A 27,983-nucleotide genomic window follows, 5' to 3' on the forward strand; every position below is an offset into this window, starting at 1 on the left:
TTAGTCTGACTGAAGATTTGTTGATATTGTCTTTTCAAATAACCAAGTCTTAATTTCATTGCTTTTTTGTATTTTTCATTTCAATTTTATTTATTTCTTCTCTGATCTTTGTTTTCTTTTACTAATTTTGGATTTGGTTTGCTCTTGCTTTTCTAGTTATTTAAGATGCATCATTAAGTTGTTTATTTAAAGTGTTTCAATTTTTTTTATGTAGGCACTTATTTTGTGGCCTAACATGTGGTCTATCCTTAAGAATGATCCATGTGCTCAGGAGAATAATGTGTATTCTGCAGCTGTTAGAAGAAATGTTCTGTAAATATCTATTGAGCCCACTTGGTCTATAGCAGATTAAGTCCCATGTTTCTTCATTCATGATCTTTAGCTCTAATACTATTTTGTTTCTATATGTGGTGCTCAAATGTTGGATGTATATATATTTACAATTGTTATATCCTCTTGCTGAATTGGTCCCTTTATCACTATATGATGATCTTTGTCTCCTTATATAGTTTTTATCTTGAAATCTATTTTTTCTGCTATAAGTATAGCTACTCCTGCTCTTTTTTGGTTTTAATTTGCATGAAACATCTTTTCCATCCCTTTATTTTCCATCTATGTGTGTCTTTATATATGAAATATGTTTCTTATAGGCAGTAGATCATTGGGTCTTTTTTTTTTTTAACACGGTTTCACACTGTCACCCAGGCTGGAGGACGGTGGCATGATTATGGCTTACTGCAGCCTTGACCTTCCAGGGTCAAGTGTTCCTGCCACCTGAGGCTCCCAAGTGGCTGGAACTACAGGTATGTGCCATCATGCCTGGCTAATTTTTATATTTTTTGTAGAGATGGGGTTTCTCCATGTTGGGCATGGCCTCAAACTCCTGGACTCAAGCAATCCACCCACTTTGGCCTCCCAAAGTGCTGGGATTACAGGCATGAGCCATCGCACCTGGCAGGTCTTGTTTTTTCAATCCATTCAGCCACTCTTCGTCTTTTTATTGCAAAGTTTAGTCCATTTACATTCACTATTATTACTGATAAGAGTTCACTACTGTCATTTTATTATTTGGTTTCTTTATTGTGGTCTTCTCTTCCTTCCTTTTTTCCTTCCTGTTTTACTTTCTGTGATGGTGTTTTTTTCTGAAGGTATCTTTAAATTTCTTGCTTTTTGTGTGTGTGTGTGTGTGTGCATGTATGGTAAGGTTTTTTTTATTTGTGGTTACCATGAGGCTTGCAAATAACATCTGTATAGTTTATTTTCAACTAATGACAACTTAACACTAATTGCCAAAACAAAAGAACAAAGAGAAAACGAATAAAAACTCTACAGTTTAACTTCATCCCCCTGCTTTTATACTTTTTGTTGTTTCTATGATATATATCTTATACTGTCATGTCTTGAAAAGTTATTGTAGTTATTATTTTTGATAGGTTCATCTTTTATTCCTTCTACTTAAGACGTGAATAATTTACACACCACAATTACAGTGTTATACTATTTTGTGTTTGTCTGTGTACTTACTATTACCAGTGAGTTTTGCACCTTCAGGTGATTTCTTATTGCTCATTAACATCCTTTTCTTGCAGACTGAAGAATTCACTTCAGCATTTCTTGTAGGACAAGTCTGGTGTTGATGAAATCCTTCAGCTCTTGTTTGTCTAAGAAAGTCTTTATTTCTCTTTTATGTTCGAAGTATATTTTTGCTGGATGCGCTATCCTACCATAAAAGCTTTTTTTCTTCAGCACTTTATTTACTTACTTATTTTGAGATGGAATCTCGCTCTGTAGCACAGGCTGGAGTGCAGTGGCACAATCTCAGCTCACTGCAACCTCTGCCTCTTGGGTTTAAGCAACTCTCCTGCTTCAGCCTCTCAAGTAGCTGGGACTACAGATGCATGGCACCATTCCTGGCTGATTTTTTTACTTTTAATAGATATGGTTTCACCATGTTTGCCAGACTGGTCTTGAACTCCTGATCTCAAATGATCCACCCACCTTGGCGTCCCAAAGTGCTGGGATTACAGGCATAAGCCACCATGCCTAGCCTTCCTTTAGCACTTTAAATATGTTATGCCACTCTCTCCAGGCCTTTAAGGTTCCCACTGAGAAGTCTGCTGCCAGATATATTGGAACTCCTTTGTATGTTATTTGTTTCTTTTCTTTTGCTGCTTTTAGGACCCTTTCTTTATTCTTGATCTTTGGAAGTCTGGTTATTAAATGTCTATATGTAGTCTTATTTGGGTTATATCTGGTGTTCTATAACCTTCTTATACTTGAATATTAATTATTTTCTCTAGGTTTGGAAAGTTCTGTTTATTATCCCTTTGAATAAACTTTCTATCTGATCTCTCTTTCTACCTCCTTTTAAGACCAACAACTCTTAGATTTACCCTTTTGAGGTTATTCTCTAGATTTAGCAGATATGTTTCATTCTTTTTTTAAAATTTTTTCTCTCTTTGCATTTTATTTTTCTTTTCTTCTTCCTCTTCTTATTTTTTTTAAGACAAAGTTTCTCACCCAGGCTGGAGTGCAGTGGTGCAAGCACAGCTCACTGCAGCCTTGACCTCTCAGGCTCAACTGATTCTCTCACTTCAGCCTCCCAAGTAGCTGGAAGTACAGACATGTGCCACCACACCCAGCTAATTAATTTTTATTTTTTTGTAGAGATGGGGTTTCACCATGTTGCCCATGCTGGTCTCAAACTTCTGGCCTCAATTATCTGCTGGCCTCCCAAAGTGCTGGAATTATAGGCAAGAGCCACCATGCCTGGCCATCTCTGTGTATTTTCAAGTACAGAGATTGACAGTTTCGCTCTTCCCGCCATGCTGGAGTTCAGTGGCGTGATCTCTGCTCACTGCAACATCCGCCTCCCAGGTTCAAGTGATTTTCCTACCTCAGGCTCCAGAGTAGCTAGATTACAGGGGCCCACCACCATGCCCAGGTAACATTTGTATTTTTAGTAGAGATGGGTTTTCACTATGTTGGCCAGGCTGGTCTGAAACTCCTGACCTCATGTGATCTGCCTACCTCAGCCTCCCACAGTGCTGGGATTACAGGCATGAGCCACTGAGCCCAGCCAAATAAATTGTCTTCAAGCTCGCTAATTCTTCTTCTTGATCAATTCTTCTGTGGACTGATGCATTCTTCATATATCAACTGAATTTTTCGGCTCCAGAAGTTCTGCTTGATTCTTTTTAATTATTTCAATCTCTTTGTTAAATTTACCTGATAGGATTCTGAATTCCTTCTCTGCATTATCTTGAATTTCATTGAGCTTCTTCAAAAGAGCTATTTTGAATTCTCTGTCTAAAAAGTTCCCATATCTCTGTCACTTCAGGATTGATCACTGGTGCCTTATTTCATTTGTTTGGTGATGTCATGTTTTCCTGGATAGCCTTGATAATGTGGATGTTTGTCAATATCTGGGCATTGAAGAGTTAGGTATTTATTATAGTCTTTGCAAACTGAGCTTGTTTGTACCCATCCTTCTTGGGAAGGCTTGCCAAGCATTCAAAGGGAATTGAGTGTTAAGTCTTTGTTCACTGCAGGCGTATCTGCACTAGGGGGCACCCCAAGTCCAATAATGCTGTGACTTTCAGATGCATAGAGGTACTGCCTTGGTGGTCTTGGGTAAGATCTGAGAGAATTCCCTGGATTACCAGAGACTGTTGTTTTCTTCCCTTGCTTTCCCAGGAACAGAGTCTCTCTGATAAACTGCCTGAAGCTGAGGGAGGGATGATACAATCACCTCTGTGGTAACATCACTGGGACTTTGTTGGGTCAGACCTAAAACTGGGACTTTGTTGGGTCATCACCCCTCCCTCAAAGCCAGCACAATACTGTGTCTCACCCAAGGGCCATGGTGACCACTGCTTGACCTCTGCCACCCAAGCCAAGTCCAAAAATGTCATCCAGGAGCTAAGGCCTGGAACTGGGAACCCCAAAAGACCACTTGGTGCTCTACCCCACTGTGGCTGAGGTGGTATCCAAGGTGCAAGACAAAGCCCCTTTATCTCTTTCCTCTTGTTTCCTCAAACAGAAGGAGTCTCTGTGGTCACCACAACTGGGAATGTTCTGGGTCACCTGAAGCCAGCATGGCACTGTGTCTCACCCAAGACTCATGGTAAATACTGTTTGGCTACCACTGATGTTTATTCAAGGCCATGCACTCTACTCAGCAGATGATGAATCCTGCCAGGTTTGGGTTTTTCCCCTTCAAGATGGTGCATTCCCTTTTGTCCCAGGGTGTGTCTAGGAATGTTGTCTGGGAGCTAGAGCCTGAAATAGGGGCGTCAGGACTCTACCTGGTGCCCCATTCTACTGTGGCTAAGCTAGTAACCAAGTTGCAAGACAAAGTTCCCTTTACTCTCCCCTCTGCTCTCCTCAAGCAGAAGAAAGGAATCTCTTTGGGAGGTGCAAATTGCACTGCCTGGCTTTGAGGGAGGGGTGATGCAAACACATTCTTGACTGCCCTGGCTGTTGTCTTGCTAGGCCACATGCACCCCACATTCACTGGCTCCAAGACTAGCAGAGCACCAAGATTTGTCCAGGAATTGCAGTCCTTATGGCCTAGACTGCCTTCCAAGTTTATGTAGAACCCCAGAGCACTTTAGCCTGTGGTGATGAGGCTGGCTGGAACTCAGGTTCTGACCACTGGGATGAATGATTCCTCTCTGGCTATGGCTGGTCTAAATGTTGGTTCACACTGGTAATCTCAGCACTTTGTGAGGCCGAGGTGGGTGGATCACCTGAGGTCAGCAGTTCGAGAACCCCGTCTCTACTAAAAATACAAAAACTAGGCAGGTGTGATGGCATGTGCCTGTAATCCCAGCTACTCAGGAGGCTGGTGGGTGGGTGCTGGCTGAATTCTGCCTTGTGTTGCTTTCTGCTGTGACAGGGCAGCACTGAATTCCAGTGCAAATTCCCACAATCTCTTGCCACGTACATAGATTCTCTCTCTGTGCCATGAGGCCGCAGGCTGGGGATGAGAGAGGGGTAGTGGAGGTGAGACAAGATTGTCTTTCCTACCCTGTTTAGTGCTTCTTTCTTTGATGTGATGTTAAAACCAGGGACTGTGACTGCTCACCTGATTTTTGGTTGTTATGAAGGTGCTTTCTTGTGTGGATAGTTTTTCAATTTGGTATTTCTGCTGGCAGGGGTGAGGAGCAATTGCTGGAGGGCTCATTTAGCAATCTTGCTCTGCCTCCCTCTCATAGGCAACTCCTAATTGTTTTTTAAATCATGAAAGTGTATTGGATTTTGTCAAATGTTTTTTTCTGAATCAATTGAGTTGATCATGTGGGTCTTTTTATTCCTTGGCTCTATTAATGGGGTATATTACATTGATTTTTGTATGTCAAACCACCTTTGTATTCCTAGAATAAATCCCACTGGTCATGGTGTATAATCCTTTAACAAGCTGCTAAATTGGGTTTGCTAGAATTTTGTTGAGAATTGTTGCAGCTACACTCATACAGGGTCTTGACCTGTTTTTTTGGTTCATTTGTTTTACAGTGTTTTTTGTTTGTTTTGTTTTGTTTTTTGAGATGGAGTCTCACTCTGTCACCCAGGCTGGAGTGCAGTGGTGTGATCTTGGCTCACTGCAACCTCTGCCTCCCAGGTTCAAGCAATTCTCTGCCTCAGCCTGCTGAGTAGCTGGGATTACAGGCGGATGCCACCATGCCCAGCTAGTTTTTGTATTTTTAGTAGAGACAGGAGTCTCGAACTCCTGACCTCAGATGATCCGCCTGCCTCGGCCTCCCAAACTGCTGAGATTACAGGTGTGAACCACCATGCCCAGCCTGTTTTATAGTGTTTTTATCTGATTTTGGTATCAGGGCAGCACTGGCCTCATAGAATGCACTGGAAAGTGTTCTCTTCTCTTTTGTTTTTTCGAAGAGTTTGAGAAGGACTGGTGTCTTACTTTGTCACCCAAGCTAAAGTGCAATGATGTGATCACAGCTCACTGCAGCCTCAAACTCCTGGGCCTGAGTAATCCTACTGCCTCAGCCTCCCAAGTAGCTAAGACTTCAAGTGTGCACAACCATGCATGGCTAATTAAAAAAAATTTTTTTTTTTTTTTTTGAGATGGGGTCTTGCTGTTTCCCAAACTGGTCTTGAACTCCTCTCCTCAAACAGTCCTCCTACATCATCCTTGCAAAGTGCTGGGGTTACAGGCATGAGCCATTGCTCCAGGACTGGTGTTAGTTCTTTAAACGTTTGGTAGAAATCAGTAGTTAAGCCATTTGGCTCTAGGCTTTTCTTTATAGGTAGAGTTTTGATTACTGACTCTATCTCCTAATTTGATTACAGTAAGATTTTCTACTTTTTCTTGAGTCAGTTTTGGTAGTCTGTTCATAGTTTGTTTCCACAAATTTGTCTGTTTCATCCAGATTATCCAATTTGTTTATAATATTTATAGTATTCTCTTATATTCCTTTTTATTTCTGTATAGTAAATAGTAATGTTCCTGCTGTAATTTCTGATTTTAGTAATTTGTCTTTGCTCTTGTTTTCTTAGTCAATCTAGCTAAAGATTTGTCAATTTTGCTATTTTTTTCAAAGAAATAACTTTTAGTTTTTTTGATTTTCTCTATTTTTCTATTTCTCTATTTTGTCTCCATTCTAATCTTTTGAAAAAATTGTGGTAAAAGATACGTAGCATAAACTATACCATATTAACCATTTTACGTGTACAGTTAGGTGGCATTAAGTACATTTCCATTGTTGTGCGACCATCACTATCATCCATCTCCAGAACTCTTTCATTTTCCCAAACAGACATCCTGCACCCATTAAATTAGCTCTCTATTTTTCCTTTCCCCAGCCCCTGGCAACCACCATTGTACTTTTTGTGTTTATGAATTTAACTACTTCAGGCACCTCATATAAGTGGAGTCCTACTGTATTTATCTTTTTATGACTGGCTTATTTTACCTAGCATGATGGCTCAATTTTCATCTGTATTGTAACATGTGTCAGAATTTTTTCTTTTTTAGGGCTTATTAATATTCTGTTATATGTATACACTATCTTTTTAAAATCCATTGTCTGTCAATAGATTCTTAAATTGCTTGCACTTCTTTACTATTGGGAATACTGCTACTCTCTAATCTTTATTGTTTCTTTTCTTTTGCTAGTTTTGGATTTAGCGTGTTCTTTTTTTTTCTGGTTCCTTTAGTTGTACAGTTAAGTTATGAATTTGAGATCTTTCTTCTTTTTTATTATAGATGTTCATAGCTATAAATTTCTCTCTTAACACTGCTTTTGCTGCATCCCATAAGTTTTGGTATATTGTGCTTTTGTTGTCATTCATCTCATTTTCTGATTTCCCTTGTGATTTCTTCTTTGACCTATTAATTGTTTAATAGTATATTGTTTAATTTTCACATATTTTGTGAATTTTCCTTCTATTATTGATTTCAAGTTTTATTCCATTGTGATTGGAAAAGTATAATGTATGATTTCAATTTTTAAAATTTATTAAGACTCACTTTGTGGCATCCTGGACTTTTAAGAGCAGATTCAAGGGAGCAGCAAGTGTAAAAGCTACGTTGCACTGAGCTGAAGACTGGGAAGGGAAGCGGGGCACTTAGCAAGATGAGAACTGTGCTAGAAAAGAAATGCAAGTGATGACACTGGGATGGGGAGGGAGGAGAAAGATTGCACATATCCTGTGGGAATGATCAGGGAGAACAGATAGTAATACAGGAAAAGAAAGGTAATGGGTGGAACAAGGCCTCTGAGAGGTGGAATTGGGCCCAGGTTATTATCTGGGACCCAGATAGTAGGGATATCTTGGCTAGAAGGAAGGTGATGCCTGCCTTTGAGTCAGCATACAAGGAGAATCCAGTAGTGTTTGGCACACAGTGGAAGCTTAGGGTAGAGCCTGAGAGTTGTTTCCCCATCTACCTTCTCTCTTTACATAGGAATTGAATTTTTAACTGGGCATATATCCATCCAGTGTAAGGCTATGTTTCTCAGCCTCCTTTGCAGCTAGTTCTAGCCATTTGATTAAGTTCTGGCCCCTGGGATGAGTAGAAATGATGGTGCAACTTCAATGTCAAGGTTAAAGGGAAAGAGCATGTTGTCTTCTTTCCCCTTTTCCTTCTTGTTGGTGCAAATTCAGCCCTTTTGGGAGGAGTTTGAGCAGCTGTCTTGGACCACCTGATAGATGGTGTGTGTGGGGAGTGACAGAGCCACATCATAAAATGAGCATAGGCCCTATCTGATTGTAAAGTCAGCTCACCTGCTGACATGCTTGCTTGGACATTATGTGAGATAAAGTGACTTCTCTCTTGCTTGATCCACTGTTATTTTAGCTCTCTCTGTTACTGCAGCTGACCTAATCGTTTAGCTATTACAACATTTGTGGACAGGTGCAATGGCTCATGCCTATAATCCCAGCATTTTGGGAGGTCAAGCCAGGAGGACTGCTTGAGTCCAGGAATTCAAGACGAGCCTAGCCAACACAGCAAGACCCCTATCTTTACCAGAAAAAAGAAAAAATTCCTGGATGTGGTGGTGCATGCCCAGCTACTTGGGAGGCTTAGGCAGGAGGATCACTTGAAGTCCCTCCAAAAAATGAATACAACATTTATTGATTTATTATTATTATTATTTGACTCTATCACCCAGGCTGGAGTGCAGTGATGCGATCTCAGCTCACTGCAACTTCTGCCTCCTGGGTTCAAGCAATTCTCTTGCCTGAGCCTCCTGAGTAGCTGGAACTACAGGTGTGTGCTGCCATACTCGGCTAATTTTTGTATTTTTAGTAGAGATGGGGTTTCACCATGTTGGCCAGGCTGGTCTCGAACACCTGACCTCAGGTGATCTGCCTGCCTCGGCCTTCCAAAGTGTTGGGATTACAGGCATGAGCCACTGCACTTGGGCTAATACATTTAATCATTACTTGGGTTACTCCAGTTGAGGCTGGAGACCATGACTGTGCAGTGGTTCCAGGACACCATTGGGTAATTGCATCCTGCCACACCCAGTAGCCCTCCAGAGGCAGTGGAGAAGGCAGAGGAAAGCTTGACCTGGGCTTGTGGGTTCAAAGTTCAGGTGTTATAGAAGTCAAGGTATGGAGGGAGCAGAAGGTTCAGGAATCAAGTGATTGATATAATCAAGCTTGGGCTGGAGAAAGAGAGGTCAAAGGCCTGGAGGTGAAAGAACAAGAGTCATGGGAGTAAGAGAATGTGAGCTGGCAGGTCTAGGGCTGTCATAGCACAATTCTGGAATGTAGTAGTCCACACAATTACTTACATATGTGTCACTGCATTGATATGGATTTTCAGTACCCACAGATAGAAATCTAACTCAAACATCTTAAGCCCCAAAGTAAATGCCATGTTACACTGCAAGTAAGGCGACGCTGGATGCAGGGATATAAAGGATTTCATCATGAATCTCTTTCAGCATTCCTTTCCTGTGTTTTGGCTTCATTCTCAGGTAGAGTCTCCCCATGAAGTAGCAAAGATGACCAGCCTGCAAATCTATGACCTATGTTTTTCTCTCCTGCTATGTCCAGTAAATTGCCAGGACTGACTGTCATTGAACTAGCTGGTCACATTCCTGAGCCAATCACAATGTCTGAGAGGATGGGATATGGGCCAGGGTCACATGCTTACCACTGAAATAAACATGGGGTGTGGGGTCAGTTTGCCCAAACTACCTGGACTCAAAGTGGGAGAACGGTCATTTCCTAAAGGAAAATGAGAGTGATGGTGCCCAGAAGTGGGATGGATGCTGGTCAGGAATAACCCTGTCCACTGCAGCAGGCTTCACTTGCTGTTTTACTCGCCTTGTGTAGCTTGGATAATGGCCTGCCATATTGTTTTCTGTTGAAATGAAAGAAATCGTCTAACTTTACAGCCAGGTCCAGCATCTTTGCATATTGGATCTGTGTCAGGCATTTGCTTAATTTGGGAACTTGGACAAACTCTGTCCCCTCCTGGGGCCTCAGTTACCTCACCTGTAAAATGAGAATACTAGGCCAGATCAGTGATTTTCTTTTCTTTCTTTTGAGATGAGTCTCACTCTGTTGCCCAGATTGGAGTGTAATGGCACAATCTCAGCTCACTGCAACTTCCACCTCCCAGGTTCAAGTGATTCTCGTGCCTCAGGCTCTTGAGTAGCTGGGATTTCAGGTGCCCACCACTACACCCAAATAATTTTTGTATTTTTAGTAGAGATGAGGTTTTGCCATGTTGGCCGGGCAGGTTTTGAACTCCTGACCTCAGGTGATCCACCTGCCTTGGCCTCCCTAAGTGCTGAGATTACAGGTGTGAACCACTGCACCTAGCCTATCAGTGATTTTTGAACTATTCTTTAGCACACACACAAAAAGAACAACTCTGGTGGAAGTCAGGGCATGGAGCTGGTATCCTACACTCTCAGCATTCCCCGTCCCCACCCGTACTGGTCACAAAAGGATTCCACAACTGCTGGGAATGTGGTTTAAAAACCACTAGACCAAGTAATACAGGGGATTCCTCTGTGCTCTAAAATCCTAATTCCCCCATCCTCTTTTTGGCCTAGAAGGAAATCCTTCTCTTTGTGCCAAAAGAGACAAAGATTATGGCTTAAAATAATAAATGTAAAAAATATCATTTTCCCCAATTGGACAATACACAAAGAAGTCAGTCCCATAGAATGCCTCACTTTGACTACTAGTTGGTGGAAAAGCTTCCTTCTCCACACAGAGAAAGGAATTGCTCCTTATGTAAGAGTAATGACCAGGAACAAGTCAATGAGGGGCTAAGCCACTTTTGTGGGGTGCTGTCTCTAGGGCTGATGAACCACATGCCACTACTAACAACCTCAGCCTTCCAAGGCCTGGCCTCTGTTCTTTTGGGCCCTGAAAATGCCAGAAGATTCCATTCACTGATGGAAATCATTACCAAGTCCCATAAAAGCCAATGTGTAAAATACATGCAGCAAAACTGACGAATTCAAGTGTATGTGTTTGTGTGTGGTCTAGATGCTTAATTGAATTCATGAGAAGACTTAATTGTGAGATGTGTTGTAGGCTGTGTGTCAGGCACTTTGGTTAAAATGGTAAATAATCAAATGTGGTATACACCCTCAAAAGGCCTGCAGTTTACTGGGAGAGAGTAACTGCTCCCAGTAAACATTGACCGAGTAATTATGCAAATCATTAGAAACCTAGATTCAAAAGAAAAGAAACAAATATAGAGAGACCTAGATTCAAAAGTTAGAATCAAGATGTACAAGGAGGTGTGAAACTCTGGAACTACTGTAATTGGATTTGATTTCAGGTCTGTCTCAACTGTAATATAAACTCTCCTGCACTCTGGACAAATCCTTCCATTCCTCTGGATGTCGGTTTCCTCTTCAGTAAAATGGTGTCATATCATTTGCTTCTGAGGAAATCTCTCCTATTTGTTAGGATTCAGCCAAGGCAACATCACCTTCATGATGCTTTCCTGGCTCTCCGGGCTGTTCCAGGTGCTTCTGCTCTGGTCTTGCATGCCACCTGGGCGTACCTGTCCCAGCACGTCTCATGTTGCAAGTTTTCTAAGCAAGGAGTAAGCTCATCAAGGCTTTTATTCCTGTATCCCCAGTGTTAAAATGTGCACTCTGAATGAAAAGACCCCCCCAAACAGGCTTTGTGTGAGCAACATGGCTGCTGTTTATTCACCCGGGCAAGCTGAGTCCAAAAAGAGTCGGTGGAGGGCAGTGGGATAGGAGTTGGTTTTAAAGGTTTGGGGTAGGCAGTGGAAAGTTACAGAAGTTACAGTTTAGGGCAGTTTTTGCAAAGTGGGAATGGGTCGTAGGGTCTGGAGTCACGAGGTTGACCAAGGTTGGTTACAAAGTCCAATTCTCTTGTCAGTTGTGGCTAGTATAAGGAACAAATAGAAGAAAGTCTCAAGTTAGTCAGGCACCACAGGGGTTGATCATTCTTCCTTTTTTCATGGTCTTCCAGTTACTTCAGATTTTCTAATTCCAGGAGGCCATCCAGGGGTGTACGTGGGGGTCACAGGGGTTGCCATGGTGTCCATGGTGCTGTCAGTCAGCCTAAAAGACCTTACACCCAGTGCATTGTGGTGTCTGTCCCGTGTTTGTTGAATGGATGGATGGATGGATGGCAAGTACAATTGTGGTACGGGTTGTGCTAACATCATTATGAAACTTGACAGGACAATTTGCTGGCCAATTATCTCATCTGGAGTCATAGGATGGGATGAGCATTATATAGATTTTGAAGCCTGAAGCTTTCCAGTTCTGATTATTTGTGGTGCTTTCTTGGACAGATGGGCCTCTTTCCGCCTGTTTGTAGATGCATTTGGAATTACACTACTTTACAGAGCTGTGAAGTTTTGAAAACTGCAAAATATTATTCACAGTCAACTGAACTGAACTTAGCAGGAACCTTATCGCTGGGTGGAGGAAGGAGGCTAGAGGCAGGGGAAGACAATTCCATGAAAGGAGTGGTTGGCTAAACTGGGCCTTTCCAGGGAGATGCAAAGGTCTTGGAGTCAGAAAACACTGGTTAGTAACTAAAAGTTCCCGTTTAAGCTCTGAACCTCAGTTCCTCTATTTCCAAAACGGAAGTAATAACTTGAGCTTCGCATAAGAGTATGGACGTTCAAATGTGTTAATAGATAGGACGGAACGATTAGGAATGGTATCCGGGGGCCACTACCTCACGCGACGCCTCAGCCCTAGATCAAATCCGGGGCGTGGCCCCACTGTGCTCCCGACCCCAGCGTGGGCAGGAAGCGCCGGCTGCGGGGGGAAGCCAACCCGGAGACACAGCCGGAAGTGGGTGACCGGAGCTCCAGCCTCAGTCGCGATGGGCGCAGCCGTAAGCCTATGGGGAGCAGAGGCGTTTCCGCTTCCACCAATGGAACGCCAACCTAGGCGGGCCTTTGCAAATTGCTCTAGAAACGGCCGCATGGTAACCCCGGGCGCCGGTTACACTTTCCTAGCTGCTGGTTTTCCACGCTGGTTTTAGCCCCCGGTGTCTGCAAAATGAAGATTGAGGAGGTGAAGAGCACCACGAAGACGCAGCGCATCGCTTCCCACAGCCATGTGAAAGGGCTGGGTCTGGACGAGAGCGGCTTGGCCAAGCAGGCGGCCTCAGGGCTCGTGGGCCAGGAGAACGCGCGAGAGGTGTGGTCAGCAGACCAGGGAGTTGGGGGCTCCGGGCAGGGCTGCTGCCGCGAGAGCGCTGTTGAAGTTAGGGGCTTGTGTCGGGATGCGCGCAAGGGGTCTCCCGCCATAGTTTCCTCAGGGAAGTGAAAATGGGCCAGGGGCCTCGGGGAGGGGCGCCACCCTGGAGCTGGGTGACGGGTCGCCCCAGGAAAACTGGTGACGACTCACAGGGGCAGTTGACGGTTTGCTTCAACTCATGAACTAGCACTGATGGAAGCCCGCCCAACCTCATCCCCTCAGTCTGTGCAAGGCTGTATTCGCGACACTGGGATACAGCGGGAAATAAGATCGCTTACATTTTAGTGTAGTGAGAGACGATAAACGTGTACATCAATAAACAAAATGATTATTTTATCTTGGTGGGATCAGTTACTGCAGGCTTTGTCGGCCACGGTAAGGAAACTGGATTTTATTGTGAACGCAATGGCAGGCTATGAGGCAGTTTAAAGCAGGGAATTGACTAGACTTTAAAAGCTCATTTTGGTTCCCAGGACCCGGGAGCTGAGGGAGAGAAGTGGGAATTATGGAGAAGAGCAATCTGGTTTATCCACCCCCCCAAGCATCCTTTTTGACCATCCCAATTAAATCTTTTTCTAAGTGCTAGTGATGCCGAGTACTTTCACCTACATTATTATTTTTTGGCAGATGAAAATATTGAGGGTGGGAGAGGGCACTTCACTTATATGCTTGACACTCGTTTTAGTAATGGTAAAGCTGGGATTTGCACCCACGTGTGTTTCTGACTCCCAAATCTGCTCTATGATGATACAGCCACCCTCTCTGCCAGCTGTTCTCTAAGGTCACAGCCATGCCCCTTGGCCTTTGCAGAGCCTTAGATTCTACAGAAATCTTCACTTAATACAAAGTTGAGCTACTGCTTCTTAGCCTGATTTTGCTAAATAGGGCCAAAGAAAAGCCTCAGGTTTCCATTTTGAGCATCATCTTTCCAAAAAAGAAGTGTTTGACCCTGGCTTACTAAGCACCTATTACTGCAAGTAGCTAACATTGTGAGTGCTTTCCATGTGCCAAACACTGTGCTAAGTAGCTGTATGTAAATTGCTTTGTCATATCTAACGTATTCGTTGTCCTTTTCCCACTTAAGTATGACAGTTTTCAGACAAACAGAAGTTGAAAGAGTTGTAAATATCTGTGTGCCTAAATTCTATAATTAACATTTTGCTATGATGCTTTATCATATATCTGTTCATCTGTCCCTCTCCCAATCCACTTTTACATTTCAAGGTGAATTGCAGGCATCAGTACACTTTGCCCCTACACCCTTTAACATGTGTGCCATTGATTAGTATGAACTATGTTCAGGTGAAGAAATTCTGGTTCATAGAGGTCAGGTAAGTAGGTTTAAGATTATTCATCTGGTAAGTGGGAGAGCCAGTATTTAAACTCAAGTCTGTGTATTTGAACCCAGAGTCCCTGCTCTTAACTGATGCTGTATACCTAAGACACACCTCAGGTACCAGGTTCTTGTATGACTCTGGTCACATCAGTAAACTCCCTGAAAAATGAGAGAGTTAGACTAGGTGATCTTTTAAAATCCCTTCCAGTTCTTTTTCAGTGTTAGAATTCAAGCTTGTCTTACTTGAGAGAAATTGGAGTGGAAACTGAGGGAGAATAGATGGAAGAGGTCCTGGTCTGTAAATAAAAGCACATATCCAAGGTTTATAAAGTCTTTTCTACCTTGAGTTTCCCAAAGAGCTTCAGTGCTGAGGTTTATTATATGACAGGGTTGTATGGAAAGACCATAGTAGGTTTTTTATCTATTTAAAAATACAGCATCTGGGCCGGGTGCAGTGGCTCACACCTGTAATCCCAGCACTTCAGGAGGCCAAGACAAGTGGTTAACCTGAGGTCAGGAGTTCGAGACCAGCCTGACCAACTTGATGAAACCCTATTTTTATTAAAAATAAAAATAATTAGCCAGATATGGTGGCATGCGCCTGTAGTCCCAGCTACTCATGAGGCTGAGGCAGGAGAATCACTTGAACTTGGGAGGTGGAGGTTGTAGTGAGCTGAGATCGTGCTTCCACACTCCAGCCTGGGAGACGGAGTGAGACTCCATCTCGGAAAAAAAAAAAAAAAGATGTAGCATCTGAAGAATATCTTCTAGGTTCTATTAAAGGCAGTGTGCTTTGGTAACTGAAGTGGAAATGGGATTAGCATACCCACACACATTCCTTACATGTTTTTTGAGGGGCTGCCGTACGTGTGGAGCCAAGGTACTTGACGGTCTTGAGGAACAGAGGTAGAGAAGATAAGATGTATTCACAAGGCTCTGGCACAGTGTGGTCACTGCCCAGAGAGAAGAGCTGTGACCTTCCATCAGGCAAAGAATGCACCTTTTAGATAGTCATGTATTCAGTTATTAAATAAAATATAGCAAAGCTTATATTATGTAGTCCCAAGATATAGATGCCCAGCAAGTGTAACTTTCTCAGTGTTTTCCCCTTATAGTCAAATATTCTAAAATATATGAAGATTCATAGCCCATTTATGGAATGTGTATGTATATATACACACATGTACTGCAAATGCTTAATAAAATTCAGAGATTTAGAATGTATTTAAAATATACTAACAGGTGATAAAGTAATTTAATATTGAGGATTCAAAACATGTTCAATGGATCTAATAGTGCCATAGGTTTAACTTCACATTCAGTATTTACAGTGTTCACTGATGGCCAGGTAGTAGTCTATGTTATTGATTCCTACCCTTTAGTAGGTTACTTTGGGAATTTGATGAAAGCTCTGAATCCTTTCCCTGGAAAAAATGTATATATGAAAATATACACAGTTTTGTTCCCAACTTCAAGAGGTATTTTGACACCTGGCGTCTATCCCTATACCCTGGGCTAAAAATCAGTGTTCCCACTTGTACTCATACTGTGCATTCTTCACACAGTAACCAGCACCATCTTTTAAAAACAAATCATAATATGACACAGTCCTAAGATCTTTTCAGTGGCTCCCTATCTATTACATGTAGAATAAAATCCAAACTTTACCACAGACTGTAAGTTCCTGTTCTGCATTCTGGTCCCTGCCTACCTCTTCAACCTCATCGTCCTGGTTCTTTTCACTATACTTTGGTCACTGCAACCTTTCTGTCCCTTGTATATGCCAAGCTCGTTCCTGCTTTGGATTTTCTGAATTTGCTGTTTTCTTTGCCTGGAGCACTGACTCTTGCCCCTCCCAGAGCTTCACATATCAAATTAAATGTCATCAGAAAGACATTCCAGGATCACTTTCTAGCCACTTGCTCTCTCTCATTATCCCTTTTTCTTCATAGTAGTGATAAAGATCACATGTGCAATGTTTGTATGTTTGACTCCCTCCCTACAAGGCTTTTCTGCCTTGCCTCATTACCCTTGGTGCCTAAAACAGTGTCTGCAAGTGCACTGGTACTCAGTGTTAGCTGTATGAGTTTGTGAATTGTATAGGCCAGGGACTGAGTTTTTCCCCCTTGTGAAACATTTTAATATTGATTTATTATTTCTTTCCATTGTGGTGTGTAGGCATGTGGCGTCATAGTAGAATTAATCAAAAGCAAGAAAATGGCTGGAAGAGCTGTCTTGTTGGCAGGACCTCCTGGAACTGGCAAGGTACTCATTTTCTCTCATTTTTTAAATCTACCCAAGAGAATGATCCTAGTATCTAAGCCAAATTGAATTCATGTCTTAACTAGTCTTTGTTTAGCTAAATGGGTTATATGTATGTTTTTAAAACTAATGTGCAATAATACAATTGTGTATCTAAAATCCATGCTTCTAAAATTCAAATTATCCTGGCCTACCTCCAGAGAAGAGAGAATGAAGTCCTTGGAGGGGTCTCATTGTTTCTAGAATTTGTACTTTATCTCTTTCAAGTCTCCTTTGCTGTGGAAATACATTTCTGTTGGCCTAGGGCTTCATAAAGATCTTCTGAGTGACATCTTATTTGAGGGGACCAAAAAAATGAGTCAGCAAGCATTCTTCCAAACGCTAGCTTTACCCATTGCTATTGTGGCTGTGTGAGAGATGAAAAAAAAAGAAAACAAGAATTAGAGACGTGATTTTTATCTTCAAGGGGCTTACAGTCTCTCCAGGGCAGAAAGAAAGGAAATCATGACAGCACAAGAGGACTCAGAATGAATGCTCAGCTTTGAGGTATTGACTAATATTAAATGCAGCTGCAATTTGAGCAGGAGGCAGTGCTGCAGGCTGGTACAGCTGGAAGGGTTGAGACTTGACATTTTCCCTTCAGAGCTGGGAGAGGATTTGACTTTGTAGGGAAGATAAGGACCTTTCAGGCAGAGGATACCGTGTGGCTTCTTGGGATTTGTGAGGGGACTGGACAGATACTTGAAACTCACCAGAGTTCCCGATCTGAGTTTTGCTTATTCTTCAAAAGGGCTTCTTGAGGTAGGTGAGTAGGAGCTTGGGGTTATGTGTGAAAAGAAATGGGCTTTAAATTCCAGCTCTGGTATTGACTTGCTGTGAGAACTGAGGCAGGTCCCTTAACTTTTCTAAGCAAAAGCATACTCTACCTATTTCAGGCAGTTATTAAACTGATCAGTTGTAAGATAATGACTTGCATTATAATTTTGAAATGATTATTGATTGTGTATCTTATATTGGTATCTTACAAGAGGAAGAAGTGCTATATTTGTTAATACTTTTTTCTCTTCCTATATAAAAGTAAATTGTGACAGTTTTTTAAACTGTGAAGGGCCATACAAATGTGAGCTTCAGTTACCTCTCTGCAGGCAACATTAGCTTGTCTAGTGCATTTACCATTTATTTGTTTGCTATTCCTTATATCTTAGACCTTCTCTTTCCCTCCGTTTTTCTTCTTCCTAAAGTAAATAATTTAGAAATTCCTTCTAGAAGTTAGTTGGTGGAAAAGTCTCTCAGGTTTGTATTCATTATGTTGCCCTTGTTTTAAATGATAGTTATTTTGGCTATATAATTGAGTTGACAGATATTTTCTTCAGTACTATTTCACAGTACTTCTCTCAATGTTATTTGCTCCTTTGGCTTCTATTGTTTTTGAGAAGTCTAATTTTGAGGGTTTTGGCTTTACTTTCTGCATGTTTTTTTATTTTTTAAATTTATATTTTATTGCACTTTAGGTTCTGGGGTACATGTGAAGAACATGCAGGATTGTTGCATAGGTACATACATAGCATGTGGTTTGCTGCCTCCATCCCCATCACCTATATCTGGCATTTCTCCCCATGTTATCCCTCTCCAACTCCCTACCCCCCACTGTCACTTCCCTAGTCCCCCCCAACAGACCTCAGTGTGTGATGCTCCCCTCCCTGTGTCCATGTGTTCTCATTATTCAACACCCGCCTATGAGTGAGAACATGTGGTATTTGATTTTCTGTTCTTGTGTCAGTTTGCTGAGAATGATGGTTTCCGGGTTCATTCATGTCCCTACAAAGGACACGAACTCATTGTTTTTTATGTCTGTATAGTATTCCATGGCGTATATGTGCCACATTTTCCTTGTCCAGTCTATCATTGATGGGCATTTTCTGCATGTTTTTGAGATATTTTTGGTTTTGGTGTTTCACTATGATATGTCAAAAAGTGGATTAATTTTTGTTTATCTTGTTGATGCTAATTGTGCTTCCTGAATCTGAGTATTATGTCTCTGCTCAATTCTGGAAAATTGTCAGCCTTAGGAGAATTGCTTGAACCTGGGAGGTGGAGGTTACAGTGAGCCAAGATTGTGCCATTGCATTTCAGCCTGGGTGACAGAGCGATACTCCATCTCAAAAAAAAAAAATTGTTAGCATTATGTCTTCAGCTATTGCCTTTCTCCATTCTCTGTTTTCTCTACTTCTGGACCTCCAGTGAGACGAAGTTAAGATTGCAGTGGTTTTCAACCTGGAACAGTTTTCCCTCCCAGGGGACCTTTGACAATGTCTGGAGACATTTTTGATTCTCATGACTTGGTAGGCGGTGCTACTGGCATCTAGTGAGTAGAGGCCAGGGATGCTGCTAAGCATCCCGTAGTGCACAGGGCAGTTGCTGTAATAAGGAATTATCTGGCCCCAAACATCATGAAGCCAAGTTGAGAAACCTTAGGACAGAGCTTCTCATTTGGCCTCTTTGTCTTTTAGCCTCTCATATTTTTTTATCTTTTTGACTCTGCCAAATTATGAGTAATTTCTTTCAGGTCTTTGTTCCAGTATAATTGTCTCTTAAGCTATGATTAAGCTGCTGATTAATCCATTAATCCAACCTATGGAATATTTTTCTCCTTTTCATTTTGAAAAGTTTGGAACCTACAAAAAAGTTGAAAGAATAGTGTAATGAACACCATACCCTATACCTAGATAGCCAGTTGTAAACATTTTGTGACATTTCCTTCTTCTCTAGTTTATTTCTGAACCACTTGAAAGTAAGTTGTGGCCGGGCGCGGTGGCTCAAGCCTGTAATCCCAGCACTTTGGGAGGCCGAGGCGGGTGGATCACGAGGTCAAGAGATCGAGACCATCCTGGTCAACATGGTGAAACCCCGTCTCTACTAATACAAAAAAAAACTAGCTGGGCATGGTGGCGCGTGCCTGTAATCCCAGCTACTCAGGAGGCTGAGGCAGGAGAATTGCCTGAACCCAGGAGGCGGAGGTTGCGGTGAGCCGAGATCGCGCCATTGCACTCCAGCCTGGGTAACGAGCGAAACTCCGTCTCAAAAAAAAGAAAAAAGAAAGTTGTAAGGATGTCTTCCTACATGACCACGATGCCATCATCACACTCACTAAATTTCACCTTGATATTGCTATTATAGTCCCCCAATTTTTGTCAATTAAAAAATAGATCAACTAAATTAAAAAAAATTAGAAGCAGAGCAAGGGAGAGAATGCCGTCTCAGGAACCAAGAAAGGAGAACCTTTAAAGAAAGGAGTAGGTAACCATATCAACTGCAATAGAGAAATCACAAAGATGAAGGAGGCTGGCAGTTCATCATATAATTCCGTGAGCAGTTAACAAATGTGCTTTCAAAGACAACGAATTTACATTATTTTAATGAAAAGAAAATATAGATGTTAGAAATTAAAAAACATTTTTCAAGTCATTTCAGTTTTGGGCTTTTTAAAAAACATCAGAATATCACAATGCAATCAAAGATTACACACTGCCTAAATTGTTATAATATCTTTTTTTTTTTTTCTTTAAAGACAGGGTTTCACCATATTCGTCAGGCTAGTCTTGAACTCCTGACCTCAGGTGATCCTCCCACCTCAGACTCCCAAAGAACTGGGATTACAGGCATGAACCACTGTGCCCGGCTGTGTCTTTTTTTGGAGACGAAATCTTGCTGTGTTGCCCAGGCTGGAGTACAGTGGTGCAATCTTGGCTCATTGCAACCTCCACCTCTTGGGTTCAGGCGATTCCCTGCCTTAGCCTCCTGGGTAACTGGGATTACAGGTTCCTGGCTAATTTTTGTATTTTCAGTAGAGACAGGGTTTCGCCATGTTGGTCAGGCTGGTCTTGAACTCCTGACCTCAGGTGATCCACCTCGGCCTCCCAAAGTGCTGGGATTACAGGCATGAGCCACCTGTGCCTGGCCCCCAGGGGTATTTTGTCATGGCCTACCTTTTCTACTTATGTGTAGCCCTTCAAGGGTCCTGTTTCTATGTTTGTTTTTTTAATTTTGAGGTTTTATTTATTTATTTTTTTGAGATAAATAATTTTTGAGATAAATATTTTTGAGATAAAAAATTTTTTTGAGCCTGTTGCCCAGGCTGGAGTGCAGTGATCTCGGTTCACTGCAGCCTCTACTTCCTGGGGTTCAGGTGATCCTCCCAGCTCAGCCTCCTGAGTAGCTGGAACTACAGGTGCACACCACCACACCTTGGCTAATTTTTGTAGTTTTTGTAGAGATAATGTTTTGCCATGTTGCCAAGGCTGGTCTTGAACTACTGGGCTCAAGTGATCTGCCCACCTCAGCTTCCCAAAGTGCTGGGATTGCAGGCATGAACTACCACACCAGGCCCCGGTTTTATTCAGGGGTTTCTATCTAAGTGCTGTACCTTGCTGAGCTTTTCTGTATCCACAGTCTCCAGACTTTCAAGGCAAGTAGTTTACTGTTCTGGATTTGTTATTATTTATTCATTTCTAGATGTTTTGTGAGAGGAGAGGTTTTCAGTGGATCCAGTGTGCCATATTGTGAATAGCATATGTCCTTCATTTTTTTTGGTGATATTATATCATTTTCCTCCCAAGAAATAAGAGAAGTTCTGCCGGGTGCGGTGGCTCACGCCTGTAATCCCAGCACTTTGGGAGGCCGAGGCGGGTGGATCACGAGGTTAAGAGATCGAGACCATCCTGGTCAACATGGTGAAACCCCGTCTCTACTAAAAATACAAAAAATTAGCTGGGCATGGTGGCGCGTGCCTGTAATCCCAGCTACTCGTGAGGCTGAGGCAGGAGAATTGCCTGAACCCAGGAGGTGGAGGTCGCAGTGAGCCGAGATCGTGCCATTGCACTCCAGCCTGAGTAACAAGAGCGAAACTCCGTCTCAAAAAAAAAAAAAAAAAAGAAATAAGAGAAGTTCTAAGCACTGTGGTATTACTTTGTAAGTTTGTCCACTCCCTTCCAATGCGTATGAAGGAATTTGGTGACTTCTGCTGAATGGTTTGCTGCAGGGTCCCAAAGTTTAGGCAACTAAACTGAGTGACAGGCAGGAATACTGCTTATTTTAGAGATGCAAATGCGTGGTTCATATGCATGTTCCACTCTTGAGGACCTCACACTGTTAATAATGAGTTTGGGTTTTAGAAAAAGGAGATATTCAGATGAGATTGAAAATAGAGATTTCTTCAACCTTCTTTTGGCAACAACCTCTTTTTTTGTGGCACTTGTTGCTCATGTGGGGTGAGTACAAAAAGATAATGTCTTGGGTGTGTTGGTAACTTTTGAGTTTATTTCTTAATCTATAATGTACAAACTAGATGATCAAGGTCATAGACTAGTTGGGGAGATTTGATGAGGTCTATGTAGCACTCTGTAGTAGGTGTAGGTATAGTATAATAGCCATGACATAATGCTTTCCCTCTTTAAATAGAGGAAACGAATACATGTGAAGCATTTTTTAACCAAGTATTTATCATATTTTAATAATCACTTCTATATTAGTTAAAGGGAGGGAGGATGCCATTGAATTGGATGTGGTCACTGTCTTTGAAGTTCAAAACTGAGGGTAGGAAATTGGGGCTGGCAGAGATACAAGGAAGAGAAAGAGGTGACTGGGAAGGGAGTGGAGTTGAGGTAGACGGTGATCCTGTCCAGCCTATAGCCCCATGGGGAGTCTGCTGTTACTGTACTGCTCCTCTCATTGTGCTTTTTCACGTTCCAGAGATTTTTTTCCTTTGCTCTTAGAAGAATACCAGTTTTCAAGGTGTCAAAACTTGGGCTCAGAAGTGCAGGTGCCTAATGAGACGGGCAGCGGGGATGAGAGAAGTGGCTGGGTGCACTGTGGAGTAGCTGCTATCAGCCCCAGGTGCTCAGCCTTGCTGAAGGTGACCGTGAGACTGCAGGCCAAATGGAACCAGGTTGTGGGCAACAAGTTTGGCACTTGTGATCTAGCCTGGCATTTTAGTACTTTCATTTGACAGATGAGGAAATGGGGCACCTGAGAATTGCTGAGTGCCCAAGGTCACACTGAAAATTAGTGACAGAACCAGCACTAAATCTTTCTGTTCCTGGCTAGTGCATTTTATACTATACTATACGCTGATTCTCTACCAGATTTTACCACCTTAAAACTATGACCAAAAGGGCATAGAAAAGAAAATCTGAGAGGAACCTTGACTGTTAATTTTAAGACACTGTCTCACTTTGTTCTTTAGTAACAAGCTTGTTTTCTTCCTTAGCCCATACACCTGGGGAGCTGGCCTTACTCGTGCTGCTGTTTCATAGTTGAGAAAAGATAAGAATGGCATTCAGAGGCCATGGCATTGCCCAGTTCTGTACCAACTTTAAAGCATTTGCTTGTCATACTTGACATTTGACCATACATCTGTGAAGTCTGGTTCTGTTTAGCATATGCCATTGTAATTATCTTACCAAAAATCAATTTGTGGTTCATGCTTAAACCACAGGACGTATTTAAGTGTAACTTGTTAAGACCAACTCATAGCTTCAAAATCCTACTTGATGTATCCTTCTTCACTCTTTGTGGGCTACGTAACATAAAGTGAACATCAATTCATTCATTCCTTCTTTATTTATTTCTGATGGGTTGTAGATTGATGTTTTCCTGTAGTTGTAAAAACAGAAAGCAGGTATCTCAAATATCTAGTGGTGTATTCTGGGCAATTAGGTCAAAGCTATGTATTGATATTAAGGAAACAATTTTGGATGACTATATAGAGTTGGCCCTTCGTATCTATGGGTTCCTCGTGTAGAATCTGCTAACCACAACAAAAATATTCAGGAAAATAAAAATAAAAATACAATACTGAAAATAATACGTATTTTAAAGATACAATATAACTATTTACATAGCATTTATATTAGGTATTGTATGTAATCTGGAGATGATTTAAAATAACAGGAGGATGTGCATAGTTCATATGCAAATACCCTGCCATTTTATGTCAGGACTTGAACATCCATGGATTTTGGTATCCAGTCCCCAAGGGTACTGAGGAATAGACTCTTCTAAGTGTGATAATATGATCTTTGGAGTCCTGCTGCCAGAGGTTAAATCTGCACTGCATTTTCTGTATCATAGTACTTATGTTGTGTTATTTAATGTCTCTCAGTTTCTCATTTGTAAAATGGGGAGAATACTAGTGTCTACCTCATAGGCTGGTTGTAAGTGTCATGTGAGGCATTTGGAGTTGGGCCTGCACCGGGTGAGTCTGAGTGAATGATATCTTGTAATTATGGGGATGATTAGAGAGGCCATTTATGATATAAATTGACTGTCCTCAAAAGTCATCAAATGTTTATTGTGTGAAACATGCCAAACGGTAGGACTAGATGTTTAGCTGTTCCTGGTTCCTGGTGGTTCTGTAGCATGTGTTTCTGAATTGTCATGTGTTCAGGACTGTGAACTGTGTTTCTGTTGCTTTCTTCTATAGACGGCTTTGGCTCTGGCTATTGCTCAGGAACTGGGTAGTAAGGTCCCCTTCTGCCCAATGGTGGGGAGTGAAGTTTACTCGACTGAGATCAAGAAAACAGAGGTGCTGATGGAGAACTTCCGCAGGGCCATTGGTAAGTAGTGTCATGTTTGTGGGAGGAGTTGGTCTCACTTCCTGAAGCCTGTGCACCGAAGCCTCTTTGTGGTGAAGATGCCTTTATTACTGGTATTTGTGGCACTGCTATTTTTCTTTTGGCATTTAGTAGTGCATTACTTTTCAAACAAAACAAAACCCAGCTTTTCTAATTGAAGTGCATTAGCAATTGGAGCAACTATGGACCCTAGCTGTGAGCTTGGGCTTCTTCATGTAATAGATGTGTCTAAAAGTGTGTGTGTGTGTGCTTTTTTTAATGAGTCATATTTTCCGGAAGCCTTATTTTGCGGTTAGAGATGACTATCCACTGAAAAGGTTTTGGACTCAAGCTGGAATCTTTGTGTGCCATGATTCCAGAATGCCCCTGGTCCTGGATGGCAAGCCAGAAGAGTTGTGACCTCTCATAGAGTGAGGAGACTGTGTGGGACTGGCAGAGCTTTGAGGCTTATGGTGCCAAACTCCTAGGGCCTGTAGCTATCATAGTGAGTGCCTGTGATGAACCAGGCCTTCCCTCCCATGAGGGGAGATTATCAATGACCTTTCGCATTTGAAGAAATAGTCTCAGAAAGTTAAATAACTTGCTAATGACCCAGTTAGTAAGTGGCAGAACTAGTTTGATCCGACACCTGTCTCATTTCTAGAGCTGTTGCTGTGAAGATTTGCTCTGAGAAGAAAATGGCTTCTTTCTCGAATTGCCTTTTGCCAGCTGGGACTTCTGGGGCAGTCTCTGGCCCCATTTCTGCTGGTACAACACTGGGAAAATCCTACCTCAGATCTGCTTATGGAAATAGCTTCTTTCTTTTAACTGTTGCATTAAAGTCCAGTTATTAAGTCATTTCTGTGTTTTGAACATTTAGATTTATTTTCAGCTTTTACTCTTAAAAACAAGGCTGCTAGGAACATGCTTTTATGTGTCTTCTGTGCACATATGTGAGTACGTGTCTAGGATTTGCCTGCTGAGTTGTGGGTTATGAACACTAGTCAGAGTGCCTATACCAGTTTCCAGGCTCTTTCATTGTCAAACCAAAGTAAGTATTCTTAAGAAAGAAATTTACCAGAAAACTTTGAGGAAATGATGAAACTTTAAGACTGATGAAGTTTAGTTTTGGAGTAAGATCAGGTAGGTCTATAGGCCATGGTTAAGGCTTTGGATTTTACAATGAACTAAAGGAGAAGCAGTTGGAGAGTGCTGGTATCTGGGCTCTGGTTTTGCTTTTCCCAGACCCCTCTGGCTGGGGTGGGAGTGGGAGTAGACAGTAAGGAGGGTAAGGGCAGAGAGGAGTCTGAGCAGGACAAAGTGGTGGCTTGGACCAGGATGGTGGCAGTGGAAGTGCAAAGTGGTTGGATTCTGGGTAAGTTTGCATGGTAGAGCTGACAGGATTTCTTAAAGGGTTAGATATGGGGCTAAAAGAAAAAGAGGAGTTGAGGAAAATTCCTAGGTTTGGCCATTTTTGGAGGTGGGGAAGAATGGGAGGGAGCAGGTTGGGTGTTTTATTCAGTGTCTCCCGGGGATACAATGTTTATCTTTGTAGACACAGTTCCTGGCACATAGTGGACACTCAGGAAAGTTCTTCCGAGTGAGTGAAAGAAGTGGGTAGACTTTGAAGCAGTTAGAAAACAGAAGTCTTTAGCTAAAAAATATGCCTGGCCAGCTGGGCACAGTGACTCACACCTATAATCCCAGCACTTTGGGAGGCCGAGGCTGGCAGATCATGAGGTCAAGAGATGGAGACCAGCCTGGCCAACATGGTGAAACCCCATCTCTACTAAAAATGCAAAAATTAGCTGGGTGTGATGGTGCGCACCTGTAGTCCCAGCTACTCAGGTGGCTGAGGCAGGAGAATCGCTTGAACCCAGGAGGCGGAGGTTGTGGTGAGCCAAGATCGTGCCACTACATTTCAGCCTGGTGACAGAGCAAGATTCCATCTCAAAAAAGAAAAAAAAAAAAAAGAAAGAAAAGAAAACATATATGCCTGGCCTATAGACATACGTTGTTTAGTTTATGAAGTATTTTTTTTTAAATCAATTTGAAGCTAGTTGTCAATATTTAGCAATAGGAAAGTGTCATCAAGTGGTCATTTCTGCCTTCTTGAAGCAGCTTTTATTCTCGCAGCCACAGCAGGTGGAGCTGAGTGGGTCCTTCTGACCAGGTCCCCTTAAGCATTGAAGTTTATGGCTATTATAAACCAGAGAGGTTATGAACTGTGTCCAGAGGCTAAGTTTTATGTTACTTTCAATAGATTTATTTTTACTTATTTATTTTTTTTAACATTTCTTCACTGTCATGATTTGAATATTTTTAAAACTGTGAAGTATTTCTGACTGGAAATATTTTATTTTTACCCTGAAATATTGGATTTTTTTGGTGCCTATTTTAATTATTTTATTATGTTTTAGAGCCATTGGTCTCACTATGTTGCCCAGGCTGGCCTTGAACTCTTGGGGCTCAAGTGATTCTTCCACCTCAGCCTTCCAAGTAGCTGGGGCTATAGGCACACACCATCATGCCTGACTTTGGTGCCTATATTATTTAATTTATTTATTTTTAAAACATTTTTCTATTTTAAAATATTTTTTAGAGACAGGGTCTCACTCTGTTGTCCAGGCTAAAGTGCAGTGGTTTAACCATAGCTCCCTACAGCCTCAACTCCTTGGGCTCAAGAGATTCTCCTGCTCCAGCCTCCCAAGTACCTAGGACTGCAGGTGCATACCACTACGCCCAGTTAATTTTTTAAAAATTTTACATAGGCCAGGTGTGTTGGCTCTTGCCTGTAATCCCAGCACTTTGGGAGGCCGAGGCAAGTGGATCATCCGAGGTCAGGAGTTTAAGACCAGGCTGTCCAACATGGCGAAACCCCGTCTCCACTAAAAATACAAAAAATTAGCTGGCATGGTGGCACACGCCTATAATCCCAGCTACTTGGGAGGCTGAGGTAGAATTGCCTGAACCCAGGAGGTGGAGGCTGCAGTGAGCCAATATTGTGCCATTGCACTCCAGCCTGGGCAACAGAGTGAGACTCTGTCTCAATAAAAACAAAAACAAAAATAGGTGGAGCGCGGTGGCTCACGCCTGTAATCTCAGCACTTTGGGAGGCTGAGGCCAGCGGATCACGAGGTCAAGAGATTGAGACCATCCTGGCCAACATGGTGAAACCTCGTCTCTACTAAAAATACAAAAATTAGCTGGACTTGGTGGCGCATGCCTGTAGTCTCAGCTACTTGGGAGCTTGAGGCAGGAGAATCGCTTGAACCCGGGAGGCGGAGGTTGCAGTGAGCTGAGATCATGACACTGCACTCCAGACTGGCAACAGAGCAAGACTCCGTCTCAAAAAAAGAAAAAAAAAATTATGTAGAGATGCCAGGCATGGTGGCTCACACCTGTAATCTCAGCACTTTGGGAGGCAAAGGCAAGCAGATTCCTTGAGCTCAGGAGTTCGAGACCAGCCTGGGCAACTGGGGAAACCCTGTCTCTACAAAAAATACAAAAATTAGCTGGACATGGTGACATGCACCTGTAGTCCCAGCTACTCGGAAGGCTGAGGTGGAAGGATCA

The 27,983-nt window shown here is 42.3% G+C and overlaps 1 protein-coding gene across 4 annotated transcripts in view; it reads left to right on the forward strand.

Moving 5' to 3' along the window:
- Positions 1 to 27,983, forward strand: part of RUVBL1 (RuvB like AAA ATPase 1) — a 73,992-nt gene that overhangs the window by 17,876 nt on the left and 28,133 nt on the right. For 3 of the 4 annotated variants that reach the window (XM_012435373.2, XM_012435374.3, XM_021669499.2), the window contains exons 4-5: positions 16,714 to 16,800; positions 24,278 to 24,410. In XM_012435373.2, the coding sequence (XP_012290796.1) occupies positions 16,714 to 16,800; positions 24,278 to 24,410 (220 nt within the window). Of the gene's footprint in view, positions 1 to 12,902; positions 13,140 to 16,713; positions 16,801 to 24,277; positions 24,411 to 27,983 lie in introns of those variants that run through there. The other variant, XM_012435375.3, reaches the window with a different exon arrangement.

Source organism: Aotus nancymaae, unplaced genomic scaffold (assembly GCF_030222135.1).
Source record: "Aotus nancymaae isolate 86718 unplaced genomic scaffold, 86718_ANA_hifiasm-v0.15.2.pri h1tg000046l, whole genome shotgun sequence".
Taxonomy (NCBI): Eukaryota; Metazoa; Chordata; class Mammalia; order Primates; family Aotidae; genus Aotus; species Aotus nancymaae.